Source organism: Ochotona curzoniae, unplaced genomic scaffold, assembly GCF_017591425.1.
Source record: "Ochotona curzoniae isolate NIBS_2020 unplaced genomic scaffold, NIBS_Ocur_1.0 scaffold_2476, whole genome shotgun sequence".
Taxonomy (NCBI): Eukaryota; Metazoa; Chordata; class Mammalia; order Lagomorpha; family Ochotonidae; genus Ochotona; species Ochotona curzoniae.
In genome coordinates this window covers 16,327,140-16,352,500 of record NW_024467095.1, presented here as the reverse complement: position 1 = coordinate 16,352,500, position 25,361 = coordinate 16,327,140, and the positions used below count along the sequence as shown (strand labels likewise).

Here is a 25,361-nt window from a genome sequence, read left to right as displayed (position 1 = left end):
GGGAAGATAACAGGTTTATTTATTGCCTGCCATGTGCCAGGCATCGCTACTGTATGTGTTAAATACAGGCCAAGTGTTTGTGTTTTTCTTAATTTAACCTTCCCAACCATCCCATGAGGTAGGCGTTATTATTCTCACTATATTCAAGAAGGGACTGTGGCTCCGAAAGCTTCAGTAACCTATCCAAGTCATGCAAGGCCAGAAATGGAAACCACGGCTGCCTGGTTTAGAAGAGTTCAGAGTAGGTGAAGCTGGTGTGGAGATGCTGTCAGTGGGAAGTGCACCGGGCTGCAGGGCAGGGAAGGACCACTCCCTTCTTTTCCATAGTTAGGAAATTCAGTGGAAAATGGAGGAAGCTGCAGCAGAGGCTCCATAGGAGCTTTGCATGTCTGTCTCCCTTTTCCATGTACTCTTTAACTTCCAATAGCCTTTAGGTCACAAAAGGAGACCAATGGGAGCAGCTCAATGATTGGCTAATCATCCATCTCTAAATGCAGGCATCCCATATGGTCATGAGTTAGTCATGCTCCACTTCTGATCTAGCTCTCTGTTTATGGCCTGGTCAAGCAGTGGAGGATGGCCCATAGCCTTGGGACCTTGTGCTCATGTGGGAAACCCAAAGAAACTCCTGGCTGCTGCTTTTTGATTGGTTTAGCTCTGGCCGTGTAGCCATTTGCGAAATGAACCAGCAGGTAGAAGACCTGGAGCCAGGAATCAAACAAAGGGACTCAAGAGTGGGACCTACACATCTTAACCACTAGGCTGTACTCCCTTTGGCACATTATTTCAGATGAGCCTCTGAAGACACTGCAGTCACAATCCACATACTACTTTAAATGGAAACAGTCCTCTACAACCTGGGGAATTCAGTCACAGGTCAGCCTGACAGCTCTGCATCAGCAGCAGACACACTTCCCATTTCACACCCACCTGCACTCCTTGGAAAGGTTTCTCACTCACCTCCAGTCGGCCAGCTGCTGGGTGCCTGCCATGCTCTCGGGAATCACAGTTGCATGCTGCACTGAGGTGTGGGTGGCCACTCCTGTCAGCTGCTGCCAGGCTGGGGGGAGCAGGATCTGCTGGGTCCCACTTGGCCAGGCCTGCTGTGGAAGAGAGAATGTCTGTGATCACTATGTTTGTTATTCGCATTATCGGTTTCTAAGAATCCAGCACTTATTCTGTGCCTGTGGCTGTACTAGACCCAGTGATGGGTGTGAAAGTGGAGAAATGGTTTCTGGTCTTAAAAAACTGAGGGAAGACAAAATAAACACGTGAAAGAACTGAAGATAATTAAGTACGTGGATAAGGAAGAATTCATTGATATTAAAGCATGCATAGTGATAAATTTGCTCTGTTGAGTGGTTCTGGAAGTTTCTAGAAGTCCATCAGCTGACTCATTATTTCATACAACTATGTAAAAGACAACAGTGGGTGAATTGGGATGTTTTTCCCTTAAGCAGCTTTCTTTATTTTAATATTCTACTTTTTGTAAACTTGAAATGTGAGCCACTATAGTTAATAGCATCTTTCATTTTATCAACAGGTATTTGTTAAGCACTTAAGGCATGAGCTGTGGGCTCCAAGCTCTCTGACTATGTCAAAGCAAATTAATAATCAAGCAAGTGATATCAAAAATAGCGCAAGAGATTGCACAGATGCTCATTTGCAACATGATTGGACCACTTCAAGGGTCTATTCAGATCTAAAATACGGCTGTGCCATTTTTATGCACTTCACTATGCAGTAAGTTAGTTTACAAGTCAAAGCAGAACTATTAATTTAATCAGTCAAAACAGTTACAAATTCAAAATACTGTTTTTTGAAATTTAAAAAGAATTTTTATATTAAATTTTGAATTTTATGGTACAATTCTGCATTCCCCCTCCTGATTCCTACCCCTCAGCTTTGTTACAATAGTATAGTCCTTCATAAAGTGTTATAATTCCATCAGTCTGTTATTTAAGTGTGCCCTGACATTGCTGGTACAGACAATGTCAAATAGTCCATCATCTCATTGTCTAAATATGTCCAACAGTTTCACTGCGAGTTCATCTTTGAATTTTAAGTAGAGATGCATGTTGCATTGTGTCTTCACGTTTGGATATGATAGTCTCTATTATTCTATCACACTATACATTCCAATTTTCATGATGATTTCCTTACATTAGAGAGAGCATATGGTCTTTGTCTTTTTGGGATAGACTTATTTCACTGAGTATAATGCTCTCTTGGTTGGGACCATCTAGTTGCTAATGGTATAATTTCATTCTTTTTAATGGCTGAGCAATATTCCATGGAGTAGATACACCACAGTTTCTTTAACCATTCCTCTTTGGATAGGCATATGGATTGTTTCCATCTCTTTGCTATTGTACATTATTTATAACTTCATAATATTAAATGAGTAACAATTTCAATGAAGTAAGATTCTCACTGACTTAGTCATTTGGACTTCATGAGTTTTGACTGATCCCATTTAAAAAATAAATGCTGATATCAAGCTAAAGTCATTTTTTTTTCTATTTCCCTGAAATGGATACTAACATTTTACTTCAGAGACGGAACAAAAGGCTATTCTGACATTTTCTTTTACTGATTGATACATACAGCTCTATTGAGAGGACACTTCCTCACACATTTCTGTGATTTATTAGTACTGCTGGGAATGGAGATAATATTTCTTGATGCCGTGTCATGAGTTAAGTAATAAATGGATTTTTCTGACTTCTCAACATCAATTCTATGAGGAAAGGACTATTCTTTCCTCTCGATTCTCAGATGGATAAACTGAGACACAGGTTAAATAACTTGTTAATTAAATTACTTATTAATATATTTATTGTTCTCTAAACCCAAGAGAGATGATAGTGAAATTTTAAAAATATGGATTTATAAACGCAAAGAGAGCAGGAGAGGGACAATAACACTTAAAATTTCAGAAACCGGAAAACAGATGGACAATTACTAAGTGAGTTAACAGACTGAAGGATTTCTAAGGTCAATTCTGAATGTTAAACTTGTCAGTTCCCAGATCCCTGGTGTGTAGGCTTCTACTGCCACTGAAGCAGAGAGCTGGAATTTTCTTCATAGGGAAACTGATGAGTTCAAGAGAAAAGAACCACAGATAGGACACTTGAGGGCCTGAGGATCTGGCAAAGAAAATACTGGGCTTGCCTCTTAATGGACAACAGAGAAACCCACACTGAGTGGTTCTCTCCTCCCGCCATACTCCTGGGCTTTCCACCAGTTTTACACTCTTTTCAGCCAAGCATCACCAGACAGGAAAATAAACTTCTAACAAGAAAATGACAAAGCAAGCAAACAAGTGAAAGACTCAGAGGAAACAAGCATCAAGAACAAAAAAGTAGTAGAAGGAAGAAAAAAAATTCACAAATCTAGGTAATGTCTCCACTGTTAAAAACATGCATGGAGTCTTCAGAAAGTTCATGGAAAATGTGTATCATGAAAAATCTTTGTATGGATTTCAAAGTTTTTTTTTTTACATCAAAATAAATGCATCTTTTAACCTCATACATCCACAAAACAGGATCATATCCAGAAATATATATTTAGATAGTAAAATTTATGTTGTGCTTACAAGAAAAAACTCAGAAATGAAAACTAAGCACAGAAGCAAACATTTCAGAAGAAGATTCTTAAAAATACCCCAATACCACAGGAAGTGCAGACACAAGACACAGAGGAAATGGGGCAGGGTGAGAGAGAGGGTCAGAAACAAGAAAACTGGAACGCTGGTGTGGAAATACAAAGTGTAGGGAACTGTGAAACAGAGAAGAAACTGTCAGAGGAGAATGACACGTTTCCAGATGCAAAGGGCACCTAGCGTGTGCTGGACTCTGCAGGAAAAGCCGAGCCACAGGAGAGCATGCAGTCAGCAAATCCAGGACCACTGCAGACCAGGGGAAAGCCTTCAGAGCTTCCCCAGGGAGAGGCAAGTAACAGACGCTGGAGTCAGTAAGCACAAACAGGTCAACACATCAAATGCACCAGCACATCAAACACACAGCTCTATTTATAGCACCGGGAAGGGTTGGAGTGTCACTTTCCATTCAGTTCCCTGCTAAATCTCATGGGACAGCAGCAGAGAATGGCCCAAATACTTGGTCCCCAGCACCTTCATGGGAAGCCAGAATGATGCTCCTGGCTCTGGTTGGTGCAGTCCCTGCCACTGTGGCCATTTGGGAGAGTGGATCAGTTGTTGGAAAATTTCTGTCACTCCTCTTTCTCTGTAACTTTGTCTTTTGAATAAATAAATGAATCCTAAAAAAAAGGAGGCTTTAAGCGCTTAATTATAGCTTTTAAAAAAATAGCCAGGGCCCGGCATGGTGGCCTAATGGCCAAAGTCCTCGCCTTGAACACGCTGGGATCCCATGTGGGCGCGGTTCTAATCCCAGCAGCTCCACTTCCCATCCAGCTCCCTGCTTGTGGCCTGGGAAAGCAGTCGAGGATGGCCCAAAGCTTTGGGACACTGCACCGGCATGGGAGACCCGGAACAGCTCCTGGCTCCTGGCTTTGGATCAGCGCCGCAGCAGCCGTTGCGGTCACTTGGGGGGTGAATCATCGGATGGAAGATCTTCCTCTCTTTCTCTCCTCCTCTCTGTATATCTGACTTTGTAATAAAAATAAATAAATCTTAAAAAAAATAGCCCTCATCATAGTTTTACAAGTTAAAAGGGTCATTTAAAAACATCTAAGAGAGAACAGCACATTAAAAGCCCCATATGTTGGCATAGATTAAATGACAAGCAGAGATAAAAAGAAAAACCGGGTAACAAGGAGACGACACGCTGCTGGATGGGCATTTCTTGAAAGTCTTCATGTATCATGACACACAGGTCTACTGCGTCCTCTGTAATGGCTGCAAGGTATTCTATTTTATGAGTGCATCAATTTAACAAATTCCCTACTGATGAACATTGAGCTTGCTTCCAACAGATCCTTGTTATAAACACTGAAGCAATTAAAGATCTTTATGCATACATTTTTGGTTCACTTTCCCAATTACAGCTTTACGTTAAAAAATACTTGGAGATTCACAACCCTCTAGGGATTCTTTTTTAAGTAAGCAAAAGTTAAAAGTAAAGCTTTCCCCTGCTAGGATTAAAGGAGAAATTCAGAAATGCTGAGCCTATCGGTTCTACTAAAGTGAACAAGGTTTCAGTGAATAAGAGCTGCTAGTAATTATTTCTTTCAGAGATGGTTCTGGCTTACTTAAGTGCGAAAATACACCAAAATGTTCTGTAATACCTTCCAAGGTAATCAGTGCTTGAGTGGCAGGGGTGGGGCAGCAGGGGGCTGGTCAGGATTTCTGCCACTAAAGTGTGAAAGACCTTCTCTCCCTTTGGACTGAGCTGTGGTTCTTTCTCTTGATTTATCTTGGACCTCTTGAACTCCCCACTACTGAAGTCTGCAAATAAGGGGGACACTACTAGGACTGGTGAGAGAGGGAGCAATAAGCCTGTCTAAGATACAAGTGGACTCCAAAGAACTCATGGAAAATACACATTGTCTGTTAATTCAAACTTTTTGAAGTCCTTTATACAGAAAGTTCTGCTTACGAACTTTCCACAAGCTAAATGTGTGTGTCATCAGCCACTAGTGTTAATGTTCACTTGCACAGTCTGGACGCAGACACAAGGAATGGTTTCTAGCAATCTTAAACAAGATGTCCTAGAAAAAGAAGAGGTAATGCAATACAGATAGTTTATGAGACTGGAATAACCTTGAAATGGGAATTACATGCCATTCTTAGTTATGAACGTCAGTATTTACAAACTGAACCCAACATTAGAAAGCATAGTATCATATATCAAACATGACATGATCAAATAAAGCTTATTCAGAAATACCAGGATACTTAAGCATTACAAACTCTACTAGGTTTAACATTCACATGAACAGATTATGGAACAAAAAAGCCACAAGAGTATTCTAATAGATATGGAAAGGACATTTGCCAAAATTCAACATTTATTAAAAACTTAACCATGATGATAAAGCATCTATCAATTTTATAGTAAATAAATACAAAATGGTAAATAGAAGAATTTACTTAAGTCAAGTCCAAGTTAAGAATGATCAATATTAAACACTGTTTTTGGAGTTCCTTGTCAGCTCATTGAAGTAAGAATATTAAACAATGGCCAGCACTGTGGTGCAGTGGGATAAGCTGCCACCTACAATGCTGGGATCCCATATAAAGCACTGGCTTGATTCCATCTGCTTTACTTCCCCAGCTTCCTACTAATGTGCCTGGGAGAAAAGTACAAGATGGCCCAAGTGCCTGGACCTCTGCCACCCATGTGCAGGTTCAGCCTGCAGCCTTCAGCCAGTCCCAGCCAGTTCAACCATTCTGGACCCAGTGGATGGAAGATTGATTCATTCTCTGGCTCCCTCCCTCCCTTTCTCTCTCACTTTTGACTCTTTCATTAGATCTCCCCTTTCTCTCTCTTTAAAGATTTATTTCTTTATTTATACTGGAAAGGTAGATTAGATTTACTGAGAGGAGAAGAGACAGGAAGGTCTTCCATCTGCTGGCTCACTCCCCAAATAGCCACAATGGCTGGAGCTGAGCCAATGTGAAGCTAGGAACCAGGAACGTTTTCCAGTCTCCCATGTGGGAACAGGGTCCCAAGACTTTGGGGCATTCTCTACCACTTCCTCAGGCCATAAGAGGGAGCTGAATGGGAGGTGGAGCTGCTGGGATATGAACCAGAACCCATATGGGATCCTGGTGCTTGTAAGGTGAGGATTTAGCCATTGAGTTGTACCAGGTCCTAAATCTAAAAAAAAAACAAAAACTATCTTGGGTTGGCATTATGGCACAGTGGGCCAGGACACCACCTATAATGTTGGCATTCTTTATGGATATCAGTTTGAATTCTGGCTGTTTCACATCCAACTAACCTCCCAGAAAATGTCATCTGGGAACAGAATAGTACCTTCTACCAAACTCTACCTTTCAATCAATTAAAAAAGTATTAGAATTGTAAAGGAGGAAATTAAACTATAACATTTGCAAATGTCTACACAGCAAATGCAAGAGGATCCACAGAAATAATCAGATACTTGTTAGAGCCAAGCATAGGATTTTTCGGTAACAAATTCAATAGAATAGAATCAGTTAGATTCTTGCAAAGGTGAAAAATTAGAACATGTAATCAATTCAATTATTAAAACAAAACTTATATAAAAAGTAATTATTCCAACAAAGGAAAACATTACTGAAACAATATATAAAGTCATATGTTCATGGATCAAAAAGATGTCACTTGTTCCTAAGATAAATACAAATACAAACCAGGTTTTGTTTTGCGTTTGAAACTAAAATTCTTATGAAAGAATGATGTGAAAATTTAGATGGACAGGTTAAGTGAGGGGACAAGAGCAGACAAGGCAATTTGAAAGACTGTTTTGGAGCAGGGCTTTCCTTAACAGACACAAAAACATATGCTAATATTATAATGGTCAAGACAGTAGGATATGGAAGTCAACTGAAGCTACAATCTCCATTTAGTAAGATGCTGTAAAAGTGTCTTTGGGAATACTTTGGGAAAAGCCTTTGGGATCCTAAGTTATTTAAAGATAAAAATGCTTTTTAAGATAAAAACACTTTAGGTCAAGCCGTCCTTGATGCCCCAAAGTAGACATCATTATATACATAATGAAGAATAGTGATTGCTGTGGTTTGAACAGGATTTGGCTCTTCAAACCATGCAGCTGTTTAAACCCCTAACCCGCTAATGTATTAATGCTAATGGATTAGGAACGGAGACTTGATCTAACTATAGCATCTGGGAGGCTGGTCTAGTGGGAGGTCTTCAAGGCCCTGGGGCCTTGTGAGAGTTGGCTCCCTAAGTCAAGTGCACTTTCTATCTGCTTCCTGCGGAGTCATCCTCCAGCCTTGCTAGATCTCTGAACCAGTAGGACTACCCCATCTTGGAATATAAACCTTAAAAATTGTAAGCTAACACAGTTTCTTTCCTCCTCAATGGTCCCTCTCAGGAATTTTAGTGAAGGCGACATGAAGCTAACTAGTGTGGTAGTTACAATACAGAGACTGGACTTCGTGGGATTATGTTCTGGTTCTGTCACCTAATTGCTATGACACTGAGTCAGCTACTGTGCTTTAGGTTCCCAATTTGTTACATAGGGACCAACACATTACTCTGTTGTTGGGGGACTTAGTAGCTGTAAAGTGCCTGACATAATACCGATATATTTATTATTAGGGATCAAGTATCATTCAGGATTGACAATCATTTTTACCCATGTCACAACTATTACCTTAAACTTATTCAACGTTTTATAAGTTTTCAACTATTTATTGTGTCTGATCTCATTCTACCATTAGAGACCTCCATGGTGGTATCTAAACAGACAAGGCAGGTTCCAGGATTCAGCTTCTCCAAGTCTTTGAACTGTAAATAGGCGGTCAAGCTCCAAGGTTCCTTTCAGCACTAAGAAAAATCTTTTCTATTATGTAAGAATGACATTTAAGGCAAAGAGATGCTAACTGTCTTGCCTTAGGTCATACAGAGATATCAGTACAGTTAGGTTTAAAACCTCGCTCTCTCAGATTAATTTGCATTACAAAAATACAATAGCAATTTCCCGGGACTCTCCCGGTAGCCAGGTTTCTTCCTGGGACTGTAAGCAGATGCTCAGGCAGCTAATTCCTTCGGGAATCATTTAGATGATTATGGATAAAGCCCAACGACTGGGGGAGCATCCGACTCCTTAGCAGGGAGGCGTTAGTGGGGAAGCATCACCTGAGAGCAGCATCAGTATGGACAATGGTAATAGCAGCAGTAGCACAGAAGAATTACCTGGGCAAGCAGACCTGGCTGGATCTGAAGAGGCTGAGCTCCGGGGGCCTGAGTGACGATGGGCACTGCATTTTCCATTCGCACTGAATAGCCAGCATGCTTGGAGGGGGAGGCCTGCAGACCTAGAGTCGCACAGTGGGGTGAGGGAGAGAAAGGTGTGTTGAGTGATTCCAACTGCTGGGTGGAGAGCGCCTTTCAAACCACTGTTTCTCTGCCCAACATCAGGATACTACCCAGTCCTTTGGAAGTTTGCCCTCCCTCCCGTCCAATTCCCAGCCCTATAGAAGAGAAACAAAACAGTCAAATGAAAGCTAGGACAAATGAAGGAATCTGTAAGGCTAACGGTGGAAGAGTTAGGTTGCCAAATCACAGCAGGAAAATCAGGGTTTCTTGAATGTATCAAGTTGTATATTTCAAAGAAAGGGCAGAGCCCAAGTGGAGCGACCTGGAGTTGCATTGGTGGATACTGAGCTTACACGGTGAGGTTTGCAGAAGTTGATTCCTTAAGCTTGTCTATGTAAACTGTAACAAGCATGCAGCTGACGTTAGCTTCATTTAAAATCTATGGAAGAGGAGTGAGAGCCCTCTCCTGACATCCCTCCCCTAACCCTGCCCCCGCGATGCTTCCTCCCCCCCCCCCCCCCCCCGTGCCCCATTCCGGGGGGTGCATTTCAGACAGATTTCTATTCTGTGTGTGAACTGGAACTGTGTTGGCTATCAGAACTGGCAATTTTCTACTGATAATCCACACAGAGGATATCTCAGAAGGGAACAGGAGCTGACATCAGCATAACAATGGGAGCCCAAACAATGTGCTATTGATAGACAGCTGAAAGGGGACACCAACTCTGGCAGGTGGCAAGAGGAGGAACAAATTGTCTTGGTGCTGAAGCACATAACTGTTTCTGGGCTGGCCACAGTAGACCAGGAAGCCTGTAAGTCTAGTGATGCCAAGGGCTTGCGAGCGAGCATGATGATGTGAAGATGTGATGATGTGATCCAGAGCCTCTGGTTGCCACAGCCCCAGAGGCTGGTGGACGGGAAGCAGGTAGGAGTCTGTGTATACCCCTCCTTACCTTGGAAGCCGGGAGGGCACACGATGAGAGCTTGCTGGAAGGGGTCGGGCCGGGCGCAAATCTGGGCTGTTCCTGTCTGCAGGGGCATGCTCCGCTGGGCCACTGCAGCCATGGATGCCGCTGAGGGCTGGTAGAGTGTAGATTGGTAGTTTAGTATGGAGACTTCGGGATTGGCTAAGGAAATAGTGGCACTGGTGGAGGTGGGAGCCTAAAGGAATGGCGGGGGTTAAACAAAAATAAACAAAAATAAAAAATGAGGGAGGTGGTATGTTGGGAAAAATGAATCTAAAAAATAAATGAGCTCAAAGAAGAAGGAACAAGCAAACAAAACAAAAGCCAGGAGCCAAAACACAGAAACAAAGAGGAAGAGACATCCAGTTGAAAGGCTCAGAGAAAGTCCCTGGAGCCACAGGGGGACAGTCTCTTTGGAGGTGGATAGCCTAAAGTTTTGGTGGGTTGGGACAAAAACACAATGACAGCAGGATAGAAAATCACTTGATAAAGTAGTCTACTCCTCCACTTTAACAAGGACACCTCCACGGCAACCTGGAAGGCCTGGTTTGAGTGGAGGATACGGATTCCGTTCTGCTGGAACATAGAGTTGGTGGGCTGAACTTTGCCTTCATCTTCCCTGCCTGAATTCCGTTCCCCAGCTGTGAAGGGGTTTGAGGTGCACACAAAGGTGCTTGGAAAAGTTTATAAGCACTGTAATTAACAGGCGAGCTTATTTTAGTACAAACCATTGAAATTCAGGCTTTTTTTTTTTTTAATGAACCATTTGAAGATTTCTGTGTGTCCAAGCTTTGCTTACGCTCCCGTCCCCTTGGGCTAGGCGCTATGGTCTACACAGGGGAGGCAAATCCTGGAAGAGGTTCCTGTAGGTTTTATTTTATTTATTTTTAAATAAAGATTTATTTATTTTTACTGGAAAGTCAGATATACAGAGAGGAGGAGAGACAGAGAGGAAGATCATCCATCTACTGATATATGGATAAACAGGGAGTAATAAAATTCAGTGCAAGAGAATGGAGATCCTGTTCTCAGATGCCTTGCATTTGGCGGCTGTCTTTTCCCTTTATCCCGCACTCTGGCTCAAGCATCGTGCTAAGATCATAGCCATCTTAACTTCACTCCAGCCCTGAGCCAGATTCGGATGGTGTTAGTACTTGGAGAAGAAGAATTACTTCCTACTGCCTTCCTGATATGGAATCCTTTTAGTGTGCAGAGTCTTTGGGACAGATGTGCCAGCTGCCGCACTGTGGGTAAAATGGAGGGGACCTTTGCTGGTATGGTTGAGGACCTGGGCCTCTAGCCTAGTGGCAGACCTCCATGGACAGGGCAGCTTGCCATGAGGTGCACTCTCCCCTCTGCCACTTTTGACTGACTGGGGACAACAGATGGCAGATAGGGATAAGCAGCTTAGGTTGGAGTTAATATCCAGTGTCACATGAGGACTGACTGGAAAAACAAACCTTCAAGAGGAAGGGGATCAAAATCCTGCTAACAGGCTTGCATGCCTGGTTGTGGATGCCTTAGCTTTAAGGCTGGACTAGGGTCTGGGTGTTGTTTTTTGTGGCTTCAAGCATTGGATAACACTAGCTTTTCACCACAAGGACAGCCTCAAGAACACCAGTGGTCCTCAGGGAACTGCAAATGAAAAATGTTTGAGCAGACAGAGAGAGGACAAGGGAAGGAAGCTGGGTATAAGTAGCCCACAGGAGTATAGGAACGGCCCAGGTGAACAGGGCAGGTAGAAGCAGAGGCTGGAAAGTTGGGGTCAGGGACCACCACTATGGCACATCAGATTAAGCCTTTGCTTATAATGCTGGCAACCCATATGGGGGGTTCCTGGCCATTCTACTTCCAGTCCAACTCCCAGCTAATGCTCCTGAGACGCAGCACAAGATGGCTCCAGTACTTGGGATCCTGCACTCATATAGGAGAACCAGATGAAGTTCCTGGTTCCTGGCTTTGGTCTAGCCTAGCTCTGGTTGTTGCAGCTATTTGGGGAGTGAACCAATAGATGCAAGATCTCTCTCTCACTCTTTCTCTCTCTCTCTGTGTAACTTCACATTTCAAACAAATGAATGAAATCTAAAAAGAAAGGAAGAAAAGTAAAGCTGGGGTCAGCAGCTCCTCTGTTGTTGACAGGTCAACAAAGGGCAGAAGCTGTCTGCTCAGGACATACATGTTCAACTCCTGGGAAGGAACACACGTGTGCACACACACAGGAGAGGGGTTGTCACTCCAGACTTACACAGGACTGATATAACTCCTCAAGGGAACGGGTCAGACTGGAAGATGAGGGTAAAAATAAAAGGTACAGAGAGCCTTGAGGCAGTCTAAGCTGGGGGTTTCTTCTGTTTGCATCTACTGACATTCTGGGGATAGGCTCAAGAACTGATTTCCCCCAAGACTTGGGGAAAGGACAAGGCTTCTTAGGAGATACAGGCTCAGCTTGGGCATGAGGGGCAGGGCCTTTGGCGGAGAGCCACCTGAGTCTCCCCCAGTCCCTTCTGGGGGAGTCTGGGGGACCAGTGCTCAGCACAGTGGGGCCCGAATCTCTCAAAGGAAGGAAATGTGGAAGCAAATCTTTCCTTCCAGGGTTGAATGCAACAGTACAGGACTTTGATCTCTACCATCTCAGTGGGCAAATGGGAGTCTGAATGCTCCCACTGTGTGGACCCTGCCCATTTCTCCCCTCTGCTCCCCACTTACCTGGTTGTGGACAGTGGTCAGTTGGTTGTTAAAGGTCATGGTCAAGTTGGTGGATGTGCTGGGGGCCACGTGCGTGATGAAGGGGGTTTTGCTCTGGTTCACCGTGTCATACATATTCACCCGACGTTTGCAAATCTCCATGTTCTGGAAACATGATTTGACGCTGTCCAGGCAGAAGGCAGAGGCAGACAGAGACACAGGGACAAGGGAAGAGGGCACATGGGATGCACGGGAGAAAGTCAGGGAAAAGGAGAAAGAACTATTAATCTGGTAAAGTAGATAGTTGGGAAACTTTAAACTGCCTGGATTTCTGCAAATTCTGTGCCTCTGTGACAGTCCACATTAAGATTATTTAGATGAATTTCTCATGCGTCCTACTAACCTTTCTCCTCATCCCAGAGGTGTGTGGATTCCACACAACATGTTTAACTCTTCTAACTGCACTCTCACTGGGCTGATTGGCCTACAACTTCACTTTCATTGTGGTTCCTGGCCTGTTATTGTGTACTCTTTGATTGGAAAGACCTTTGCTAAAAACGCCTTTGGTCACCTTTTTCTGCTACCCTAGGTGACCAGCGCCATCTAGGGGACAGACAGGGAATGCTACTAGCCCGTCTGAGGTGCTAGGGCTGCCATCTCCCTGTCTGTCCTCTGGAATTGTCCATAGAACGGAAGCAATAGTGGGTAACATGTACTGAGAGCAGTGGGAGGGGGTCACAACGCCCCTTGCATGAAGACAGGATTGCTGTCTGTCCCGTTTCACAAGGAAGGCTGACCCCCAGGAGGGACGGTCCTTTGCCAAGGGCCAGGACTTGGTGTACTGACTCTCCACGTGTGCGTGTACCTCTTGCTTCCTTTCTTCGCTGCTCACGTTCTAATTCTTGTTTAGTTACATCAAATACGGTTTTCTGCTTCATTGTGTTTGTGAATCATAAACAAAACCTTAGTTATAGATGTAAAGCATTGAAGTGGAGCTGATACCAGCAGCAGAGGAAAGCAGGCACAAGCTACCTCACCATTCAAGTTGCTGAAACTATCATGAAGGGTCCCTCACAACTTGTATCTTGCTTCTCATTCACCTCTGTGTCTTCTAATAAACTTACTCTCCCTCAAATGCTAATATTTAAGATAATGAAACCCCACTGATTTTAATGTAGAATGCCTATTTTAATTACAAACAATGCAATAACTGAGATGCAATAAATAAGATAATGGTTTTCTACTGTTTTTCACAAGTGTCTACTCTTTCTGCACACTGTTCGTGTTCTCTATCGTGGACCAAGCAGGTGTCTGTGAGCTATGTCAGAATCCTTTCCTTGAAACATGCATTTTGTTTCAAACAACCAATTCAGATATGACACAGAGAATCCTAGTTCATGAATTCCTGAGTTCATGATGGCCTACCCCAGCCACGTCAAATGCATACTAGATAAACATTAATTGACTCATGACACGGAAGAGAAAACACATTCCATGGTAACCAACATATGAAGATACTAATACTATCAATATGAGTGTGTTCTGAGCTTCTACTGAGTACCAAGCATGCTGCCAGACGCTTTCACATGGAGGCCGAAGTTAACAAACAATGCACTGTGCATTCTTTTTGGGAGGTATTTAAAGCATTGGTGGTTTTAAGACAGTTTAACACACACTAAATGTTCAGGCTCCTTCAGAACCTTCGAACTGAAATGGTTGTGTTTCAGGAAGCGGCAAGCACTTTTGCTCTGAGTCAGTTTATAGGAAGAGTGATTTTGAAATGATCTATATATTGGAATCTGGCAAGGAGAAATGAATGGGGCTCTTCCATCTAGTAGCTGGGATGTCAGGGTGGCTGTGGGCAGCTTGTGCGCCCCAAGGGCAGGGGTCTGCAGCCGGGGGAGACTGGACGTGTACTCTCACACCTTTCTCTGTCTTCTAGATCAGACACTCCAGGGGGCAGGGGGCTCCATCTGCTTCGCTTGCTGCTGCACCGGCACCTTGCACAGTACACGGTACACTGCATGCTGAATAAATGAACAAATCCAGGTTCAAACTAGACAATCACTCCAGGCTGTTCCAGGAGCAATTCTGGGTGTTGATGCTGTTTTGCTCTGTGGATGCTGCCACTTGGGGCACTGCCTTGGATGTAAACCTACCCAAACCTGTTCACCCAACTCTGTGTTCTGCACTTCACTATTTCCTCCTTTAACACAGCAAAGTTTGGCCCAGGGTTCCAATCTGGCTACCACCTGTTTTTGCAAATGTGTTGGAATGCAGCCTGATGCGTCTGTTCACGCGTCGCATCTAGGGTCACTTTCAACTGTTAACTCCAGAGCTGAGTTGCAGTAACAGAGACCAGATGGCCGCAAATCCTGAAATGTTTACTATCTGAGCCTGTAAGAAAATATGTGTGCTGAGCCCTGATATAAAACAGGGGGTGGGGCACTTACTGTGTGCTATGGGGAAAATCAAGTAAGTGTGTCATGGTGACAAAGGGATGGTTTAGGGTTTCAATCGGCGTGATTCTCTTATCCGCATCTATGGTCAGCATCTTCTTCAACAGGTCAATGAACTCCCGCCGGTCTGCCTTTTCCACTAACATGTCGCTCCCTTCCAAATCCGTCGTCATATTCACCTGGAAGCAAGTAGGGACAGGTTACCAAGAGCCCCGGCTGCCAGCCTTGCTGCCCCTTTTTCTCTGCCCTGCCACTTCCTTGGGATCTCTCAAGCTCAGCTCTCCCAGGCTCCAGGCCACTGTGCTCTGCCCCTGTGGAAGGCACCAGCCTACACGCATGCAGCCAGGCTAGAGAAAGTACTGAGGACAAGGGCGGAAGGCTGCTGCAAGACGTGCAAATCCATCTCACCACTGGACAGCACTGCTCCCACTGTAATCAGGTAAGCTGGAATGCAATTCTCATCACACCTTGTCGAAAAAAACCATAAGATGAGAAGAGTTCTGGAACCTGGCTGCACAACCATGTGAATGGAGTTAATGTCACTGAACTGTATGCTTTAGAAAGGGCAAAATGGCAAAATTTATGCTCTTGTATTGCAATTAAAAAAAAAAATACAGCCCAGTAAATGTAAAAATAAGATGCATGAAAAAGAGAGGCTGTGTGTGCGTGTTATTTATTTAACTTTTGGATGGAAATGGAAGGGTTAGGGTAACTTCTTCCTTCATCTATGTGTACAACATATCACCCTTCTCATGCTTCCTGTATGCGGAGCTGTCACCTCTGGCCAAGGCAGATGAATATCTGAACGGGATTTTTCTTTTAAGAGTTAAGTCTAGACTAGGATAGTGGTGCTTTCTGTTTTCTCCAGGACATGCTCTGGAAACTGAATTCATTTTCTCAGATAATCAACTGCCAAGCATACTTTACTCAGAATCCTGATTTTTGGTTATACTTACCTGTGGTGAGAGATATGTTAAGTGATGATTGGTCTATAGCTTTATTTTTCATGCTTTAAGGAAAAATGCACTTTCAGTGCTCTCATGTTCAGACTAGCCTTCACAGGAAAAGTAGCTGAAGTTCTAGAACTTTCCCTGTGGTCCCTGCCAGTAAGTGAAGGGAGATTGAGTGTGGCGGATTGAGTTGTGTCTCTCTGAAACAATACAGTTAAGTCCTAATTTCCAGTAATGGTGACCATGACCTTATTTGGAAATTAGATCTTTGTGGAGGTAATCAAGGATGGAAGAGGTTATACCAGAATAGGGTGGGTGCCATTCCAACAACTAGTGTCTTCCTCTGAGAAGACTTGGACCCTGAGACACAGAGATGCAAGCCACCTGGACAGGAGGTCGATGTGCGTGCAGGCAGCCATGCACCACGGGATACAGAGCACTGCCAGGAGACATGGGTGGCTTCAGACAGAAGTGGCTTTTGTACAGATGTCGGCCTCCAGAATCTTGAGAAAACAAGGTCTGAAGACACCCTGCTCTTTGTATCTGGTTATAGCAACCCTTGGAAACCAGCAGGCTGGGTTGATCTTGAGCATATACTAATGGGCTAGAATTCTTCTCATGAAAAAAAAATCACTAGCAAGGGATTGGTCAGTACTATTTTGCTAATGAGAACTAATTTTTGTTTGAGATACAGAGTGAGTGAGCACATGCCCACAGCAGCTGGGGGGTCGGAAGTCAGAAGCCAGGAACTGTCTGGGTCTCCCACGTGGGTAGAAGGGACCCAACCTTAAAGGTCATCCCTGCTGTCTTCCAGGGGCAGGAAGCTGGAGCTAGGAGCTGGAGTTGGATGACAAACCTAGGCACTCCAATGTGGGGTGCAGGCATTCTAACCTGGGACTTAATCAGCAAGTCAAATGCCTGCCCCCATGAAGCTTTTTTCTAAAGAGCTGGTGTAAGGTTTAACAACATTCCGCAAACCAAATGGTAATCTCAACAAGACTGGCATGTAATTGTTCAAGGTCAGAGATAACCACCACAGTTGTGTACTAAAGGTTTCTACCTATTATCCTTCTATCCCTATTGCAGAAATCTTGCTGGCACTTGGTTTTTGAAGGGCTTACAACTCATACTCACCCACAGAGCTTACCTGGGCCATATCATCTAAACAGTTGAATATGTACTTTCTTGCTTCTTTTGACTTAATCCCTGTCTCTGCTTCATGGTCATCCGGTGTCTAATAAGAGAGATGAAAGTCAATCGGTAACGGGACTTATTCCTTAGTCACCATAACTCCAACTTTTGAACTCTTTCCAGAAGCTCTTTCCCTGTTTGTTGGATAGCCTGGTCACCTGCTATGGTTTGCCCTGAGTTAGGTATAGAGGATTCTAAGATGCCACACCCCTGATCACCCATTCCTTAAGTGTCCCTAAGTCCCTAAGTGTCTAGCCTTCCCTAAGTGACAGGGATTAAGGTGAGATTTCATTATGGACAGTGGAAGCCTTCTCCCACATGATGGCGCATGGAAAAAAGTATTTAGTATGTACTGATTTAAGCCCAGTTTCACACAGTTCTGACACTGTGTGAAAAACATAAATGCTTTTGTTTATCTTCATAACCATATCACACAGGATTGCTATTCCCATTTTCTGCAGGGGAAAGCAGGATTAGAAGGCCTAGGAGCCGTGCCAAGGTCACATAGCCATGAGGTGGCAGGTGTCTCTGGAGTCCATGGTCCATGCTGTTCTGCCAGGGGCTTGGGCACAGACATCCATTTCTACTGTTGGCTTGGGAAACTGCTATTCCAACTGCTGTGGGTTTTGAGGGTCATCCATGGGCCAGAGGTAATTAATCCTCAAAATCTTAGTCAAAAATAACAGCAGGTACAGCTTAAACTCCGAGAACATCTGGACCTGCTGCACTGAGGCTCATAGCAAAACACAGAAGTGACCCCTGCCTGTCCGTTCCCCTTCTTCATTCTCAGGTGTTATACTGGACATGACCTTGACATTCATCTTCACAGTGGGCAAAGGTCAGGTTTCCCACCAGTAACGTGAGTATACTTGCTTGGGTTCCAATTTGCCTTTCACAAACTTTTACTGCCATTGCCCACACACTCTCTTTAAACTATATAAAGTTTACAGTTTAAACTGGCTGTGGTTCAGTCAAAAAGAAAAAGAAAAAACACTCATCCAAGATCCCTCCAAAAAGGAAAGCACCTAGAGTGAATATAAAACACATTGAAAATGTTTATTATTTTTTCCTTTCCAGAAAAATGTATTCATTTTCATTACTGGGCACAGATCAAAGGAAAAGTAAAATATGTTTCTGTTCAAGTAAAACCACCCAGGAGTTTCTGGTATGTAGTGGTGCACTGCACCACCTGCCGGCCCGGGATGAACTGGAGCCCTCTCTGGGGCCCTGTGATACTCGAGCTCTTCTGGCAGCTTATCCTTACTTCTCAACTGGGGCCTAGCTGAAGTGCTCCCTCCTGGTCCCCCTGCTCCAGGCAGAATTCAGGCTCTGTGCCCCCTTGGCTCCTGTGTACTTTCCCTTTGAGGAAGAGCGTACTGTTTAGGGTGGCCCAGAGCTCGTGGGCCTTGGTTCTGCCTCTCTCAGGATTGTGGGCTCCTGGTTCCTTTATGCTCACTGCAAACAGCAGACGGCTAACAAGGCGTATCGGATCACATCCCTGGAGCTCGGCAATCATGCTATGGAATTCAAGCTCGGCCTGGGCCAACAGCCCAGGGAGAGAGGCATTCTGAACCCTCAGCCTCAGCCACGCAGGCATCACCAGGCCGCAGCCTCCTGCACTATGTGGGCTGAATTCAAGGTGAGACCCATGTTGAAAGCTCCCCACCAACGGGAGATGTGCCCAGTGTCGGGCCACCATTTGGAAACAGGGGGAACGAACTTCCTACCTTGAGCCTCCACAAAGGATACGGTGAGTCTGTGTCACGGTTGAAAAATCTAGTTGTCTTTGTACCTGCGCTTAATAAATATTCAGCTGGCAAACCCTGTGTTTGTGAAATATACCGAATCTGCAAGAAAAGATGAAAAGCAGGTCAGGGCTCCTACTGTCACCATACACGCAGTATACTAATGACTCTAGTGGCTTTGGGAAGAACAAAAAGACAATTTTTAAGAGAAAGAAAGAAGTAAAGAAAAAAGAAGTAATAAGGGCAAGGAAACTAAGGTTTGGGGGCAATATAACACCCTATAATCCCAGCACTATGTCATGTCACAAATGAAATACAAACCCAGGCTATCACCCCAGAAAAGAATGAGGTGTTTTTGCGGCTGCCCAAGTTACCTGGACCCACCTGATCATACTCCGAAGCTCCTGGATATAAAGGCCAACCCAGGAAGAGCTCCGCGATGACACAGCCCAGAGACCACATATCAATCGCCTCACAGAACGGTAAACCGAGGATGATCTCAGGTGCCCTGAAACAGAAGGACGAGACAAACCATGAGCAGAGCTGCTTCTACATGATTTCTGACTCCCAAATCCATTACCGACGCACCCTCAGGCGGCCTGTGGTTCCTGGGACAGGTGCTGGCCCATCTGTTCCTCTGCTAGGTCCTCCCCACTAGATGAGGACCCAGGAGGATGGTAGGCCAAGATGAAGGGCAGGTTTGAGGCTTCGAAACAGACCAAGGCGAACCACATCCACTGGTTTCATTACGATCACATCCCAACCCAAGGAGCCAATGACCGCTTTAGAGACACCTGGGAGTCATTTTCTGCAGCTGAAAACCTGGAACACAATTTTTGGAGAATGCCTGATTTAGGTAAAGCAGTTCTGGGATGCTGGTGGCCTATTTACAGTAACAAATAAAACAAGCTCCTTCTGCCCAAAGTAATAGGATTAAATCTAATATCCACTCATGCCAATGACCTCTTTCAAATCAATCTGCATCCCTTATTCCCAAGGACACATTTTTTTCCCCTCCCAGTAGCTTCTGAACAGATAATCTTCAAAATTCTCTAATATTACAGAGATAAAACCCTGCTTGTGATTGCATAGTATGAGCATTGAGCAGAATTCTGCTGTAAATGGCCCATGGCTGACTGGCAGTTGCTCAGAAGCAAGGTCCACTCACACAACAGACAAGACATGAACTCAGAGAGAAAATTCCACGTGTAGGTCGGCAATCAAACCCAGAAGGTCCGCAGAGTACATCTACTCTAAGAATGTGCCATGGTTTTGGGGGGAGTAGGTGTTGGGGGAAACCTAGCTCAAAATTCCAGAGATAAAGTTTCTATTTTTAAAAAAGACATGGCTCAAGGCACTCAGCTGATAATAGAATGCATTATCTCAACTTCTGTTTTCTCAGTAAATTTCCCCATTTGATACGGGGATGCTAAAAGAGGCTACTCCATCACCCTTCACCGGCTGGAATGAGAGTGAAGGGCTAAGGATGCCTGCCTCTGTCAAGGTCATCTCTCATGTCTGAACTCAAGGTGGAGAAGGAATCAGAAATGCTCCCAACATCCTTGGATCTCCCAGATGAACTTCTTTCCACTTAAAAAAAAATTACCCCACACATCACCCTTTCAAATTTACTCTTATGGCTAATGTTTCCTTTGTAACAACACTGCAACAAACAAATAAAACGTCTGCTGCAAAATTATAGTTTTTCCACACAAAGGGGGATATATTCAGTTCCGGAAGCTGCAGATGGGTGCATGGGGAGTGCACAGTGTCCAGCCTTGCAGCCAGGCAGTGTACTGCCAGGGGTGAGCAGTAGGCAGCCTCCCAGAGCATTTAGCGGATCCATCGTTTCTGTCCTCTCACTGCTGGAAGCAGCTGCAAGCATTCTACCCAGCCCTTCCCCTTCTCTTTGAAATTTTTGGAAAGAAAGGTTAGTTATTTTCATTTGGTCTGAAAAGGAGGGTAGGAGGAATAAGGTAAGGAGGGAGGAAGGGAGAGAGAAATAGAGCATCTTTCAACTGCTGGTTCACTCCCCCAGATGCCAGCAACAGCCAGGAGCTCTAGTGATGATCATTTCAAGGGACAGCAGACACTGATTTTGATGTTTGACATGACATAGACAGGGCCTTTGGAAGTGTTCTGAGTCCACCAAGAGAATGAGATGGCCCCGCAGCATCATCGCATGTCCAGCTGAGTACTTCTCTCGTGACCACAAAGAACAGTGCTCACAACTGGGAGAGAAGAGATGCAGCAGCACAGTCCTGCCTGCGAAGGACCTCCACAGCACACAGACAACGAAGGCTGGATGCAGAGGTGTACATAAAACAGAGATGGGGAAACAGAGCCAACACAAGCACACGGCTAGCTGCAGCAGCTCCTATGTTAGAAGTGGGACCCAAGAACAAAGCAGAAATAAAACCCAAACCCCATATTGTCTTTAACCCCCCTTCCTCCCTGCAGAGGTTGTGTGTGATGGGTCATCTGCCCCTGTGGCTTCCTCCACTTTACTTCACAGCATCTTCTCAACCTCTGACACCACATGGAAGCTGTTCTGTTAGATGCTGAGACGGGCAGTGGTCTCCACAACTCCTATGCATGGGGCAACTTCTCAGCCCTGGGACTGGAAGCCACTTTTCCTTCCCACAGTTGATGCTTCTTTCTGTTCTGAACCACCTGGCTGTCAACACATCTCACTATTGGTCTGTGGGTTTTGGGGTTTGTCTCTTCCCATCTTGCTATGGCACTTTGGCAAAATTCCAGGCACTTGCTCCTCTTTCTGTCACAGGTTGAACTGGGTTGCCCTCCCTCCAAAAGATACACCAAAGTCCTAATCCTCAGTCTTTTGGTCAGGATCTAGTTAGTTAAGATGGTGTCACATTGGAGTGGGTGAGTCCTGTTCCAATGTGGCTGTTGTCCTTGTCTTAAGGGACACTTGCACACTGAGTGGCAACATGGACATGTGATGACAGAGGCAGAGATTGGTGTGACGCTGCACACAAGGAGGTCCACCTGAGCCACTAGGAAGTGGAAAGAGGCCAGGAAAGGTTCTCTCTGCAGCCTGTTGAGGGAGCATGGCCCTGCTACACCTGCTTCCAAAAACCCACTGGTCTTAAGCCAGGCACTTTGTGGTGCTTGCTTCAGCCACCCTGGGAAGCTGCTACAGCAATTCATCTGCTCCCAAGGGTTTACAGTCTATTCTCATGTCTGAGTTTTCAGCTCCATCCTGGCATCCCTTTGTATGGATTTTCATCTTGTTACTTCTGTGGCGGTGCTTCCCAGTCCCCTCAAGGTTGACCTGCTTAAACGGGAGCACATCTCTTTTCTCAACGACTCCTTCCTGAAATGGAATTTCAGTTTGAGAATGAGCTTTGAGTATTCCCTCTCTTCTATCCTTTCCATCCAAATCGTTCATATCATGCTTGACAGTCCAGCACAAACTGATCAGTTCTTCATCACTGCCACCACTGATCTGGCCTTGGCAACCCCTGTGTCACCCGGAATGTCCCATCCCATCTTTCCTTCCTCTAAAGTAGCCAGGTGTCATGTGTCACACCTCCCCTATTTAAGTGGTCTGGGCTCCCCAGTGCACTCACAATATTATCTGAATCCTTCTGCAGCTCACGGACTTGCATCAAAGGACCTGGTCAGCCTCTGCACTGCCACTGTAATCCACTCAGTGAGCTCAGTGCATCCTGGTGACTCTTCCACGCCTGGAACATACCAGTTCCTCCTGCACTCAGGGTCTTTGGGTGATGTTGCTGCTTCTGCATCTGATACTCTCCCTGCTGGCTCTCGGAAGGCTGCCTTCCACTTAAGTGTCTCTGCCACAGACCAGTCTCCCTTGACAGTGCCCTAAATGTCACTTTACAACCCTCTCCCAATCACCTTACCCTCACCATAACCCCAACTCCTCTCCCCTGCCAAGTACACGAAAGCAGCACGGTGCCTGGTGTTGGGAAGCCCTGCAATCAGTAAAGCATGACTAAATACAAGAAAGTGGGGCCTGGTGTGATAGCATAGCAGTTAAAGTCCTCACCTTGAATGCTCTGGGATCTCATATGGGTGCTGGTTCTAATCCCAGCGGCTCCATTCCCCATCCATCTCCCTACTTGTAGCCTGGGAAAGCAGTTGAGGACAGCCCAAAGCCTTGGGACCCTGCACCACAAGGGAGACCTGGAAGAGGCTCCTGGCGGAGTGAATCATCGGATGGAAGATCTTCCTCTCTGTCTCTCCTCCTCTCTGTATATCTGCCTTTTTAATAAAAATAAATAAACCTTAAAAAAATACAAGAAAGTGATTAACTATGTGGTTCAGATGGAAAGGTCTAAAGTAGTGCACAGCAGGCAAAGGGGAGTAGAAGGAACAAATCTTCATGCAGCAATCAAAGCTCGGGCTTGAGGGGGCAGGATTCAGCCCAAGGAAGAGCATAGGCATGCATGCCACATCCCCCTGTGGAGGGGAGTTGAGGAACACTCACCTAGGGAGTTCACAAGTGAATTAGAGCAAAAGAGAGAATGGCAGCAGGAGTGCTGGAGGTGGCATCTGGATCATGTGGGCTCTCAGAGGCGCAGTGCAGAGCTCTTATCCTGTGCCCGTCAGGATGCTCCCCCAGAGTCTACCTCTTAACTCTGTCTGGAAGCCTTTTGGCTTCAACTGCTACTCACTAAATTGAGAACTCTTCGATCCAGGCCTCTCCAAAACCACCTACTGTGCTCTCTCTCAATTCATCTACTCTGGGTGCTATGCCCATCCCCTGCTGTGAGTCTACAAGGCTCTGAGCTCCTGGAAGCCCAAAAGTCAAGATGAAGACCTGTTTCTATTTGTTCAGCTCACTTGAAGCACACGTGATGGCTGCTAAGATATGTCTAGTTTTTTAGTGAAGCTCATTGCCATCAAGAGGATTTGGGTGGAGCTCTCTTCATTCACTTGATTATTCAGACATTCACCCACTATGGACAAAGTGTCGCTGTGTGCCAGGCACTGTGTGTGTGGCGAGGATGCAAAAATCCAACCAGAATCTTGGGCTCCTCCAGGAGCCTGCTGTCTCATTATGGGCCACCACACATGTGCAGCTCACACACAATGTGCGGGGTGTGAGGGTTGGGCAGGGTGGGCTTCCCAGGAGAGGTGTGAAGCGAGTCTACCTGCAGCCAGGCAGGGATGGCTCTCAGGCACAGGACAGCTTCTTCCCATGCCTTTGCACTGAATCCAGCACCTCATACAGTGCCGGGGCAGGACCAAGTGCGATTCCCTATCCCTATAACAGCTGTCAGTGGTCTTTGAAATTGGAAAATCACCCTTCCCCGCTGCAACATGGCCTAAGACAAGACAGTGGCTGGTTGGCTTTGCTGCATCTGAGTTTGTGGAGTTGTGGGTTGATTGTCCAGTTCCAATTTCTTCCACGGGGACCATTTTCATTCTCAGCTCAGTTATAGCGCAGGTAAGACTGCTGGCTCCTGAGCATGGGAAACGAAGTTCTTCCAGGTTCTGTAAACAGCTCAATTGTCACTTGCTTCTCCTCACCTCCCCTGCTGAGGAGCCTGCCCCTGTTCCAGCAAGGAAGCATCTGAATGAATCTCCCGTCACTATTTTGGGACATTAGGAATACTTAAACATACACAAAGTGTCAGACAAAATTTGCACCTAAGAGAGGCAACATTCCTTGCCAAAATTTCCATAGTAAGACCAAAATTCTGGTATTTTTTCTACAGTATGTTAAAAAAAAATCCATCAATGGTGAAAGCTCCACCAGCTCTCAGCAGTGCCCAAAGCTGACAGGCTATTCTGAGATCATGTCCAGAGCGCATGCTCTTCAGGGTAGTGATCACAGGGGTCCAGGGACCACAAAGTGGATCCCTGTGCCCTCGGGCCCAGCCATCAGATCTGCTCCCTGCTGCTGGCGCTGGCAATGCCTCATGGGAAGCACAGGACATCACCCACAGTGGGCAGTCAGTTCAGACGGAATCATTTGTCTGATATGTCTGAGTCCACGGGATGGCACTGAAATAAACAGAGTATGCTTGGTCTCCATTTTAAAGCCCAAGTTCCCTCTTGTACATTGAAATGCTAGGAAAAGCATTTAAATACATTAAAGTATATATATGAAAAATTTTCTGTTTCATTTATCTGTACTAAAAAGGATAGTGTGAAGAATAATATATCCTACAACCAAAAACCTACTACATAGTATTGGAAACAATACTCCTTCCCAACAACCCCTGTTCTGTTCCCATGCATAGCAAAACTCACTCTCAGTTTGGGAGTTCTCTTTCATTCAGTCCCCTGCTAGCTGCAGGCCGTATAGGGTCCTGTGCAGGAAGGATTGAAGTTCTCCTAACAAAATCCCACCTTCTACTTACTGGCTTACTTCCTAAATGTCTACAATGGCTGGGGC

The 25,361-nt window shown here is 45.1% G+C and overlaps 1 protein-coding gene across 3 annotated transcripts in view; it reads right to left on the bottom strand.

Moving 5' to 3' along the window:
• The window catches only part of HIPK2 (homeodomain interacting protein kinase 2), a 174,251-nt gene that overhangs the window by 31,734 nt on the left and 117,156 nt on the right, over window positions 1–25,361 (bottom strand). For 2 of the 3 annotated variants that reach the window (XM_041002163.1, XM_041002164.1), the window contains exons 3-10: window positions 19,352–19,475; window positions 18,950–19,069; window positions 17,179–17,265; window positions 15,076–15,260; window positions 12,644–12,806; window positions 9,926–10,133; window positions 8,850–8,971; window positions 961–1,103 (exon numbers count right to left, since the gene is read on the bottom strand). In XM_041002163.1, the coding sequence (XP_040858097.1) occupies window positions 961–1,103; window positions 8,850–8,971; window positions 9,926–10,133; window positions 12,644–12,806; window positions 15,076–15,260; window positions 17,179–17,265; window positions 18,950–19,069; window positions 19,352–19,475 (1,152 nt within the window). The remainder of the gene's footprint in view (window positions 1–960; window positions 1,104–8,849; window positions 8,972–9,925; window positions 10,134–12,643; window positions 12,807–15,075; window positions 15,261–17,178; window positions 17,266–18,949; window positions 19,070–19,351; window positions 19,476–25,361) is intronic. The other variant, XM_041002165.1, reaches the window with a different exon arrangement.